The sequence below is a fragment of the Opisthocomus hoazin genome, chromosome Z, assembly GCF_030867145.1.
Source record: "Opisthocomus hoazin isolate bOpiHoa1 chromosome Z, bOpiHoa1.hap1, whole genome shotgun sequence".
NCBI classification, from domain to species: domain Eukaryota; kingdom Metazoa; phylum Chordata; class Aves; order Opisthocomiformes; family Opisthocomidae; genus Opisthocomus; species Opisthocomus hoazin.
Genome location: NC_134454.1, coordinates 85,794,351 through 85,806,568, shown reverse-complemented (window position 1 = coordinate 85,806,568; position 12,218 = coordinate 85,794,351). Strand labels below are relative to the sequence as shown.

Genomic DNA, 12,218 nt, shown 5'->3' with positions numbered 1-12,218 from the left:
ACATAAAAAACTAAGCATTGTCACATAAAGGAAGATGAAGCTATAAAAAGAATCCAAGGTAATGCAGGTGCCATTAAAATCCTGACACTGAGTGCTAGAAGGGACTTAAATTTGCTGCGGTACTCCCGCTGTTCCCTTTTATTAAGCATGGGGAAATATTGCCTTGCAGATAAACATTGTGATGTGGTAAATGTCCAGAAGTTAATGGAGTCCATTATAATTGATGAGAATGTAGCTTTCATTAGTGTATGAATGCCTTATTCATAAAATTTTTTTTAAAAAATCCAGAAAGAATGTTTTCCCTAAGCAAGTGCCAAGTAGGAGGATAAACAACTTCTGCTAACACACCTTCATCTCTTCCCCAAGGCTGTCTTCCCTGCAGAGGAAAGGCTTTGGTTACACATCCACCAGCCTTCTCCACAGTCCTTTTGCAAATCTCTCCCAGTGTGACACACACAACCCCAGTAACAGCTGGCCACAGCTGGGTGTGTCAACAGGCACTACAAAGCTTTTTCCCGCTGCTGCCTGTCTGCCTCCACCAACCCTTCAACTCCCATCTTCACCTTTTAATGTCACACAGTCTTTGGGCCAAGAACAATAATACATTTGCTTTATGATGCTCCAGCCACGGCAGGGATTTTTATGGACTACCACAATATCATATTCTTAACTGTGGACTAGCTGCCGATTAAAGGGGTCATATTGACAGTGAGGGAATCTATAATGTCTTTATTTGTTCACAGGAAGGATACACCACGACTTCAAGCTACTCTTTCCAGCCTCAGCCTCTTGGTGCTTTGATCCTGACCACCTTTGAGAATAAAAGGGGAATTTAGCTCTTAAATGTGATTCGGTGACTGGTGTCTCAGTTAACACCATCCATAAAAGGACTGGTTTCTTTGTTACACGGGACAAGGCTGAGACCACAGAGTTGAAATAGGAGTAGCATGAAAAAAATGTGGTTTTTTTTAGCTAAGAAGGGCCAATCATTGACAATATAAATAAATGAGTGGCTATTCAGTCTTAATAACACACTCTATTCTGTTATTCATTCATGAAGAAGGGTGAGCAGAAAATGTTGTGAGGCTTTGAAAGATTTTTTTTTAAATTGGAGAATTATACTTCATGGTATTTCCATGGTATTTCAGTGCCACGAACACCTGCTGACAGTATGATTGTGAAACAAGACATTCTTGAGGCTGCAAGAAAATGGGCATGAGAAGGAGAAGCCTGTTATCAAGGAAAATATCTGAAGACTGTGGTTGAGCATGTGTTTTTTTCTCTGACTTTTAAAAACGTCACATCCTCAAATTCAAACAAGCAGATGGTTGCCAGAAACACTCTGAAAACAGCAAGCTGCTTGCGTTGGACACATCATTTTTGGTGTCTTGGCCTCTTGACTTTCACATTGATTTTTATTTCATTTTGGTTTTGATCCAAGGCAATTGGAGAGGATTTTAAAGTCACCAGTCACCTCTGAACTTCAGTGATGGCATTTTGAGGCACTTTATCTAAAAGAGGAGATAAGGACAGAAATGGCCATTCACTCATCATCCAGTGAAAAAAAAATATAATTACATCATTTGTGGTTTCTTTTGAAGCAGCTGAAGTAAGCTGCTGAGGCTCTACAGCAAAGAGGTGATACTGCTGGAGGAAGAAATGTTTTGAAGAGCGTGCAACCATGGCATCACCTCCTTTTGTTCATAGTACACAGCCATAACTCATCACAACTTCAGCTCTGACTCCATGTCCTTGCACAGCAGCAACCCTGAGCTGTAAGTCATACCTGCTCCTGGTTGGGTGTCTCAACTTTTGTTTCTTCCCTCTGGAAGAGTGTAGAAATGTAATCTTTAACATGAAGTTGGGTCTTAGGAAATGCCAGTAGATACAATGCCTTGCATTACATCTGCTCTGCAACTCAGAGTGCTCTGAGCACATTAAACTTGACCATGCTTCCTCCCAGTAAGAGACAACACACGGTCTTCCCAAAGACATTGTCTTGAGCTTCATCTCCCTGGTGCTAAATGTTTTGCCATGCAGGAGATAAGCGGAAGATCTCAGTTGAAGGATAACGCTGAAGAATTTGCCCTTTGGAAGCAAGCGGACCTCTGATGATGTAGGTAAAGGTCACCTGGAAGACAAAACTAAGCCGGTAACATCATAAAAAAAAATTCCTGTAGCACATAATGCCTCCCGCTGAGGGGAGGACCCTGATCACATTTAGTCATGTTCCTCCATATGTTGTGGAGGTTTCTCAGACTCTGCAGGGCAGCTGAGTGAGTGACCATGTTAGCGGAGTGAGTCACTCAAGGTTCAGACGGCTCCATGTTAAGAGCCACGTGGGCTGGGGTACTGCTCCTCCTTCTGCCACAGGGCAAGGAAGGCTCAAACGACAGGAGTGACCTAAAGAAAAAGGAGCCTCTGTGTGCCTTGGCTGTGATTTCAGTGGGCTTTGTGGAAGGGGCCCTTTGTTACTACCAGCCTGCTCTATTCATACCTTACCCTTCAGCCTGACATTGCCTGCGAGCACAGCAGGTCCTGACTACACTGAATCAAAGATGAGGCCAGCTTCCCAAAGAGGGCAGCGAGGCACTGCAGAGGGTACCATTTCTACAGATTCCCTCTTCCTAAGGCATGTGTGAGGAAAGCTGTTTTTGACCCTTACCTCGGTAGGGGCTCTCGAGAACTCCTTCCAGCCATCTGAGGCTCCTGTTTTTAACCTTCCATCATTGTCCTGCACCTTTTCCCAGCTGTGGTGGCACGGTGGAGCCACTGCCACCTCTCAGATGCTTACTTCTCCTCACTTATTTTTATCGAGGCTATGTTCTGCTTACCCGCAGCTAATTTTCTCCCCAGCACTCTTATTACTGAAGTCGAATTACTTATTAAAGAATCACTATCAGTGACAGTAACACCTTATAGTGCAGCTGCTGCTCAAACACAAGACACTAGAACTATAGTATCCCTATATGAAGAGTACTGTTCCAAATCATTTTGGTGTCACATGTAGATAACATTCTGGTTTAATTTATCTGGATTTAGTAAGATCTGAGAAGAACTTTTAGGAAATCATGCCTATATCTTAGTTAATGAAATTCTGAGCTGCTTCTGGGAAGACTGACAATTGTAAAATCAATCTGCCAAACTTCCATTCACAGCTTTATTGTGAAGCCATTATGGATACAGCAAAGACCACCAAACTCACAGGGGTGTGTGTGAAGGCACATGTGGGAATGGGGACCACAACATTTTCTTCCTCCCAAGGAAACCTGGCGGGCTGGTGGGACACGAGAGCAAAGAACGGATGCTCTTGACACTGCCAGCACATCTCAGTGTTGCAGGGCTTTTTCCCTTCTGACTGATAGCTTGAGCCTGAAGTCACCTCCACAAGCAAACCACACAAGCTTTCGTTAACAGCTTTGCTCATGATGCTTGGAGAAGGCTGCCAGAGGTCTCAAGCCATCCACCCGCAGCCCATCTCACTCTTCCTATGAAGAAGCACACAGCAGGACACCACTGATTATTCTGGCCAGCCAAGCTGCCGTGCTGCACCATTAGAGGAGGATACCAGAGCTGATGCGGCTTGATTTTACCAGAGCTCTTTGCAGTTGGTTCACTGCACACAGAAACCACAGGATGCTGAAATGAAACTATAGGCACTGTATCTGCAGGTCGCGTGATACCCTTGTGTTTATTACCATAGACGGAAGGAAGGCGTGCAGAAAACACTGGTCCCTGGGGGACAGCGTGCCGCAGCGACTCTCAAGCTGGTTACTCCGCAAGCAAAAGCCAGAGTGCTAGCAAGTAATGACCGTGAAGTTTGGTGCCTTGATTTCTGCTGTGTGGATCAATATTAACAGTAATATTGTATTTCCAGGGCATACACAACTGAGGGAACTATTGATTATTTGGTATGTAACAGCGCATTGATACTTGGTAGCAAACTGGGACACTGAAACAATAACTGTGCATTTGTTAACAAGTAACACAGGGCATTGAGTTTCAGTGGCACAACTGGGATATCACTTGCTTTGTCTAAAACGGAACATTTTTAACGTATCAAAAATACAATTTACTCATCTGACTCACTGAAATACCTGTGGAAAATATCTTCTTCACTGAAACCTTCAGATTAATGGCATGTTTCCAGATACGTGTCAAATTACACCAAAAATTTTGTCCCCACTGTGACAAAACACCTGAGGTATTCTTGAAGGGAAAATGCTTTGTTTAAGATGCTTAAGGATAAATTATATCAGAGCACCTTGTGCATGAACAGATTTTAATGTAAAAAAACATAATTAAACATTACACTTTGTTTGCAATAGTTGAGCCAAAGTTACTTTTTCATCTAGGTTATTCATTCAATGTGAAAAAGTAGGTATGTATATAGATATATATTTTGATAGGGTGAACATGAAATTAAACTTTCTTTATCAATCAAAGGGTTTATTTCTATCATGAGCTCTTTTATGATATAGAAGTCTACATTTGGCTTCTATGGACACATTTAACTATCAACCACCAAACCGCTGAAAAGAAATAATATCAAATAGCAGTCTTATGGCTGGAACTTATTGAAAAAGGAGCCTTCCTATGGTGAAGAAGAAAGAAGTACTTTCTCTGAAGAAAAATAACCTGTGGCACTTGCTGTTGCAGGAAAGAATAACTAAATGGCTTAAAACACTTTTAATCTGAGCTAGGAAAGGAAGGGGAGGTTACTAGTAAATATGCAGAAAATGTACCTGTGTTATACATAGCCTTTTTCTGGGATACTATAGCCTTTTCTCTGCTTAGCAGTGTGTTTAACCCTGTAAACTTAGCTGCCTCAGCTGCCATCCACTATTGGGAGAGGTCAGGACCCAGGGAGGCTGAATCAGCCTCTGATGGTGGCTCCCCTCCCTCTCCCACTGCTGACAAATGGAGTTTAGGATGGTGGAGTAGTTTGTCAGTTGGGACTGAGCTTCTTCAGCCACTAGCAAATTAAACGTGCCCAGAAATATTCCCAGACATTGAGGCCAACTGGCACAGAACGGTTCATATCTCTGCTCGCACCATGTCTGAGCTTCCCTTATGCAGCAGCTAAATGCAAGCAGCTCCCTAGGACGAACCCTGAACCATGCTGACGAATTGTTTAGGAGTTCACTAGTCATCATGGACCAAAAGCGCGCCAAGGACTGGTCTAGTAGTTCGAGGGTACCCAGTCACACTCCTGTGCTGAGCAGCATTCCCAGACGCCGTTTAACTTGCTTAAGACAGATGCACTCTAAGACACTGCTATGGCATATGTTCTTCTCCCCATTTCCCTGCACAAGATCACCTCTTTCCAACGAGGAGAAGGGAGGTGTATAGCTCTAAATTTGGTTATAACAATGTTGGCTCATGATACTACTCTTGCTCAGTAAGAAACTGGAGATTACTGCTGTCTACAATCTAAGAATAATTGTAGGGAACCAGAGGTTATGTGTTTAAAATTATGAACGTTATACATGGGCAGCTTAAATTCATAAACAAATCACTGTACTCTTTTTCCCATCCCAAAGCACTGTCACCTGCCTGACACTATATCCCTCTAAGCTACAAGAAGCTAAACACAAGCACTTTACTTTCAGAAAAACTGACTCTACTAGGGCAGGGGCCATCTGGAAGAAGGCATGGCAGAGTTAACCCAGTTCCACAACAAGAGGCAAGATCTTGGCATGGTTGTCACCCAAGCTGAGGCACCATCCTGCACCTCACAGGGACCCTAGCACCACAAGGCAGTGGAGGAAGGCAGAGGAAACTTTTCGTACCTGCACCCTCTTCACCACACACACCACAAAACCTTCTCGGTGGAAAGGTTTGAAAGCTGTCATCAGAAGCTCTTACTCTCAGATGGGAGTGTTCAGAGGAACCCATCCCTTTGAATGGTTTTGCTCATGACACTTGAAGCATTCATCCTTGGGCATCACCCGTGCAGCAACCGACTTGTGGTTTGCAGATGGAGCTTGAAAAGGAGCACCTTATCATAGTGAGCTGGCTGTATTTCGGCAAAGGCACTTTCTTGGTGAAGAGACGCTACCAAGGCTGCCATCCACCCTTTGCAGCACCTGCTTTTCCCAAAGAAAAGGTGATGGAGGCTCGTGTCAGGCAGCTGGTGCCTCCTCTCTGCTCCTATTTGGACACCTCTGTGGCCCTGGCAGCTGCAGCTAAAAGCCTCATGTGGGCTCACAACCTCAACGTTTCACAGTGGCTCTCAGACTCAGGGAAGCTATAACGCCAGGAGGATGGCAGATGAATTCATGCCAGCAGAGACTAATACCTTATGATCTAGTGCAAAAGGCAGGAGGAGTGGGAAGCCCAGCAGGCACCTGATTGAAGAGGCTGGGGGAGATAAGAGGAGACAGTGTCCTGCTGTGCATTTCCTCCACCTCCATAACCTTCTCATTTTCAAAGAGTTTCCACAGGGATGTGGCAGCTATTGTTCTCCAGATCTGGTGCATCAGCATCACCACTACACTGACAGCAGTTTGGGATTCGCACACCGCCAGCCCTCCTCCCTCTTCCCATCGTGAAAATGAGCGGCTCATTTGGCTTCAAGAGGAAGCAAAACGTGTACGAATCAGATACCCCCATGCTAACATGTACAGGGCTGTGCTACACACTCTACAACCAGCATGGGCTGCCTGGGCATGTGCTCATGCTCAGACAGAACCAAATGCATTTTCGTCAGACTTCAGAAACACGTGTCCTTCCAAAAGTGGCCCCAGCAGTCAGATCAAACTTTGGCACAACCTTTACTGACATGCAGAGTTAGCAATGAAGGAGAGTTCCTTTATGCCTATTTACAGGGAGGCTGAATACTGGCCATTAAGATAAAAAGGAGGCTAATTTAAACATAAAGCAAAGTTTAAGGAGTAATCCTGTGAAGGCTGGTAGAGAAGATCAGTGTAAATATTGTTCTTGTTTTGGTTTAGCTCCATAAAAAGAAAAACACTATCAGGGCTGTGAGTTTTTCAAAACCTGCATTTTTTTCAAAAAAATGTGTTGAAATAGGCTTCAGCATCACTGTTCTTATCTCCAAAATGACACAGAGACATTTCCATGTGAATGTTTCCCTTTGCAGTCAGATATCCATATTCACAATGTGCGTACCTTCAATCCAGGGACCATAGGTCCCTGGCAGTCACAGGACTCAGGGTCCATTCTGTGCAGGTTTCTCTACCAAAACGGGGTTATCAGTGATAGGAAATATTGCAAGGTCACCCACAGCCTTGATAGACACAGGAAGGCAGGAGAAACAGGAAGGTAGGAGAATACTAGGGAGAAAGTGTAAGCTGCAATATCCAACTGCAGTTGGCAAACCTGAGGCCGTTTGCATTGTCAGAACCAGTATTTCAGTCCCATGTTTTCAAATGATTGTCCTGGCCCTAGTGATTAACCACCTGAATACACCGAAGAAGGATATTCACAGGAAAGATCTCATGATAAAAGGGCTATTCCTGGCCCGCTTTCCATCACATCATAATCTGTCCACTAATATGGCTTGAGATCTCAGCTGATCAAAAGGTCATAAGATGCTACCGCTAAGTATCACTCTGTCTCGGTTCAGCCTAAGGCAGTTTTGCTCCATGCAGCAGGCAGAGGAATGCAATAGCAAAGCCTTCAAATCTGTTTGTATAATAGATGAAGTCTTTGCTATGTGGCATTTGTCTTGCTTCAGGGAGTGACACCTGATAAATAAATCTCTGGTTCCCAGTGAATTTAAATAAAACAAAGGCAAATCATACCTCTGCACACTGTAAACATAACTGCAGAGAGTGCAAGAGTTCCCACTGTCTCACCATTTCCTTTGCTACAGAAGCTATAAAGTGCTGACCATCCTCAAATTCTGCCAAAATCAAGGGACCCAAATCTCTGAGAACGTTAAAGAGCATGGTGATAGCATAGGAGGGACTGAAAGATACATCACTCATTTAGATTAATGAAATCGTAAAATCTACTTCTGGTTGTTTTTTTTTTTTTGAAGTTAGCAAAAAGCAAAAACCAAAGAAAGGGGACTTCTTAGCTTATCAGTAGGAAAATTAGAGGTAAAATGGGGGGAAACCTAGTAAATAGGGCAATGTGTTTCCCAGGGAATAATACTAGGGTGTACAATTTCCAAACATCCTGGGATGAATAACGCCAAAGCAGACCCTACTCAACATGATAGCACAGGCCAGCTGGTCCCCAGAGTTCTGCAGTGTACTGGTGGCAGTGGGTCCATTGGCCCTGCACTGTGCCCTTCCCTGAATGCCAGCCATTGCCTCCAGGACTGACCACAGCCTCTTCTCTGGCCATTCTTCAGCCAAGCACTCCACATGGGAAAACCACAGACTGCTGCCCAAAACAGCAGGGAGAGAGGGTACCACTGCCAACAGCTACCTGCCACCTAAAGCCCTTGTCTGGCGGGTCTGCAGAGCTAGTTTCTGTGAGCATTAACATTGCAAAAAGCACTGTTTTTCATCTCCCTCACACCTGAAGAGTTGTCACAACTGAATTAAACCCCTCGGCATTTCCCCCTCTACCTGCCCTCGCTCTGGCTCTCCAGATGTACAGCTTTACACTAGGACCAACAGACAGTTTCCTTAACTGCAACTGGCAGTCATTTTGCTCCTGTCCCTGTTTTCAAAGCTGAGAGTCATCAAAGATTAGCAGGAAAAATCATGACTATTTTTCCCTAAGAAGCAGCAATGGTAATAGGCTTCGGAAAAAATCCTTCTAAATGCAGTGATAAGCGTAGACTGTGTGAAGGCTGACAGGTCTGATTATAATTATCACTGCGAGGAGACCAGCACTAACTTCCCTTCTGGAAGGCAATGACAGTTCCTGGAAGGGAATATGTAAGTGAATGATCATAAACAAAATCATTGCAAGTGGAATTGTCTTTCAATGGGAAACTAAATAAGGCCCTGATTATTTTTTTTTTTTTTTGGGGGGGGGAACCCAAAACCTTCAGCACTTATTAAAGTTCATTCCAACAGAAAATTGCACTCCATCATATGCTTAAGTTTTGCTGACTTCAAGATGATGGGAGTGAAGGATTGAAGCAGGACACACGAAGCATGGGATGGAGTCATGCATGTAAGAGGTGTTTGGAAATAAAGGCTGCCTTTTGAAACCACATTTAAAGAACATGCTCTGCAACATAACATGAACAGAGAGTTCCAGAGAGCATTTTGGTCCAGACCAAGCTAAATATTCAAAACTAAGACAGAACTCAGGCAGCCTTGTACAAACCTTTCCTCCTTCCTCACTTTCTAGCAGCAAGAAACCCAAACAGAACCAACACAGAGTTCTTCAAATTGCATGTATACATTGAGTTCCTCAAATTGCATCTATACATTGTCTGAAATACCAGAACATTAGCTTTTCAGCAGGGTTTTGAGGTAGATATGGCAGGCAGTCTTCCTTCAAGATCATCCTGCCCTAAACCTCTTTGTGCTTTCTCTGACAGTATTACATTTTTTTTAAGCTGCAGGTTGTTTTGGCATTTCTCATTCTATTTCCATTGGAGACTCAGAAATGGAGAAACGTGGGCAATATGGAATAAGAGCAACAGTACAGCAGTTTTTTCTTTCTGAACAAAGGGAAATAGATATTATCTTCTTAATAGTGGGCTATAACTACAGAGGAGATGAAAAGAAGAGCCTCAGAGTCAAAGGCAGTTCTAGGAGTTTCATTCTCATTATATCTCAATGGAGTGAAGCAAATAAATTGCGCAAGGAGACATATGGAAGCTCACTACGCAAATGGCCTATTTAAGGCTCTTGCTTCCTAATTAGGTCCCGGTGTCAGGAGGTTGGTAACAATTATTCACACATAGATCATTTGGATACAATGCGAACTGTTCTAAAACCCAAACCATCATAATGGCACGCTTTATAAAGAAGCCCTATTTAGCTCGATCTTTTTAGACTCTTTTGCTTAGTGCTTGGAATATCATTTTCTGTGTTATGCACATCCTAAATTTCATGTCTAACACTGTAATAATGGGTTTGGAAGGGGAAAAGGAAGAAATAAAAACCTTCATAGCCATAACACCTTGTTCTTACCTTGTTCATAGATTTCGTCACTGGACTCTGCACAGGGAACCCACACTCTCTTCCCAAATTCTTCATCTGGCTCTGTGGCGTTTCCCAGAGCAAAGAGAAAAGAGAAAACCTTGATTGTGGGAATAACCATGTAGAAAATGGTCACAAGCATCCAAAGTTTCGCTCTGCCCTTCTCCATTTCATTACATTGCTCTGCATGCCCACCATCATTTGCCAGCCGGTGCTCTCCGGGTATCCAGTCCTGAGGTTTGCTGTTGGCCCCACTCAGTTTTGGAAGGTCCCCCAAGCTTCTCCTTAACCAACACAGATGCTTAGTTTTCTCCCCCCAAGTAGCCCTGGTAAGCGCAGCAACACCATGGGGCCATCACAGCTTTCCCCAGCAGCGGTGGGGCACACAACGATTCATGGCAACAGGGAGTGGTACCATGGATTCCTATGACAAACCATGTTGAAAAGACTTGGGAAGAGCAGGAAGGTGTCACAGGATGCCAACCCACCCACTCTGTTTGAGCTAAAGCAGGGAGCTAAAGCGCTGGGTTACCACATTGCAAAACCATTTAAAACAGGGTAAAAGCCTGTGATCCAACATCTTGACAGCAGAAAATCCACTCTGCCCTGTACTTCTGCACTTCTGGTATGAAAATTAGATCTTCCTCTCCCCTTCTTCCTCTCCCACCTCCTCTCCTCCTTTTGTCCACCTCTCCAGCCCTTTGCACAAAGGTGAGATATTTTACATTTTCACCTGTGGTGATGCAGATCAGAGAGTGTTTGCTTTGTTTTGCTTTTCACTCATTTTGCCCAAGGCATCCTTTCAAGCAGCAGCCTGTGCAAAGATAATAGGTGGCACGATTCTCTGTAACTGGAATCAGCAACAAATCAGCCATCTGCCACTCCAGGGGTCTGAGATTAACCCAGCTACTGGACTGTGACTGCAAAGCATTTGCACATTTAGATTACAGAAATGTGAGGTTACCAGTCCAAAAAAATAAAAGACTGGGAGTGAGGAAGGTGTGGGGAGAAGAGGTGGAGGATAGCATTGGAAGAGTCCTCTGGATTAACCCTTCCAGACACAAGTCATCTCATAACAACTCAAAGCAGACAATGTTTCTCATTATAAAATGTTAAAAGGATGAAGGATCTGAAGGAAGCAACTTGAGATTCATGAGACAACATGACTCAGGGAAATATATCCAAAGACATCTCTTTGCTACGGGTAGAAATACAGACAAAGACATTCATCTGCCTTGCCAATGCATTCCAATGCTCCTTGGGAAGTCGGACGAAGATGTCCAGATGGCTTACTTGGACTGCCTGGAAAGTACAAGAGTAACATTTTTGTCCCAAGATGGACAAGATCCATTGAACAAAATCCCTTACTCCAGAGCATTGTCAAAATATTGATGAAAAGAAAGGGATATGCATTCTGAAACATGAAGGCTTAGGAAGGTCTCTTCATGTGTTGTCCTCAGTTTATCTTCCTGAACAACAAACACCACATTGTTACTTTGTGCACATGGATGCTGTGGTACACATTAATGTTTGTCCATATCTTTGAGATCCTCCCTATAAATCTGTTGGGAATTGTTATTTGGTAACTGAAGTCTTAAGAGGTTTAAATCAGTAGTAAACACAAGCTGGCTCAGCATCCAAAAGCGTAAGCCATACTCCGCACAGGTGTACGGCAGGGTAGGAGAGCTGCCAGAGTCTCTTCTGTTCACTTTGATATGGGCTTTAACCCCCATCCCTGGCTTTTGCTCTTGTAGGTTGGCAGGGAGCTCAGGTTGAAAAATGGAGGTTGTGGCCAGAGAAAGAGGTGCAGCTGCAGCCAAAACCATCAGCAAGGACTTCTGGGAAATTCAGGCAAGGCCTGCATGGTGTATGCCCTTGGAGAGGATGGTAGCTTAAATACACACCTCATCTCATTAAGTCCAGAGAGGCAACTGAAAAGCAAATAGTAAGCACACGTTTATGTAGAAAAAGACTTATTTTTTATGCGTGTACTTTATTTACAAAGAACAGGTAGGATTGAGTGGAAGATGCAATGGCACAGAACTACTGCAAGTTACTTGGCCAACCATCTCACTGACATTTGCTATGGTTTCTTCACCCTCTTCAAGGTTTCATGGGCCAAGCACTACATACTCT

General features: G+C 43.8%; 1 protein-coding gene across 5 annotated transcripts in view; it reads right to left on the bottom strand.

Moving 5' to 3' along the window:
• Positions 1 to 12,218, bottom strand: part of SETBP1 (SET binding protein 1) — a 272,596-nt gene that overhangs the window by 139,551 nt on the left and 120,827 nt on the right. For 3 of the 5 annotated variants that reach the window (XM_075410718.1, XM_075410720.1, XM_075410722.1), the window contains one exon: positions 10,074 to 10,145. The exons of the other annotated variants lie outside the window; for them this stretch is intronic. In XM_075410718.1, coding sequence (XP_075266833.1) covers positions 10,074 to 10,145 — 72 coding nt within the window. The remainder of the gene's footprint in view (positions 1 to 10,073; positions 10,146 to 12,218) is intronic. 5 annotated transcript variants of the gene reach the window in all.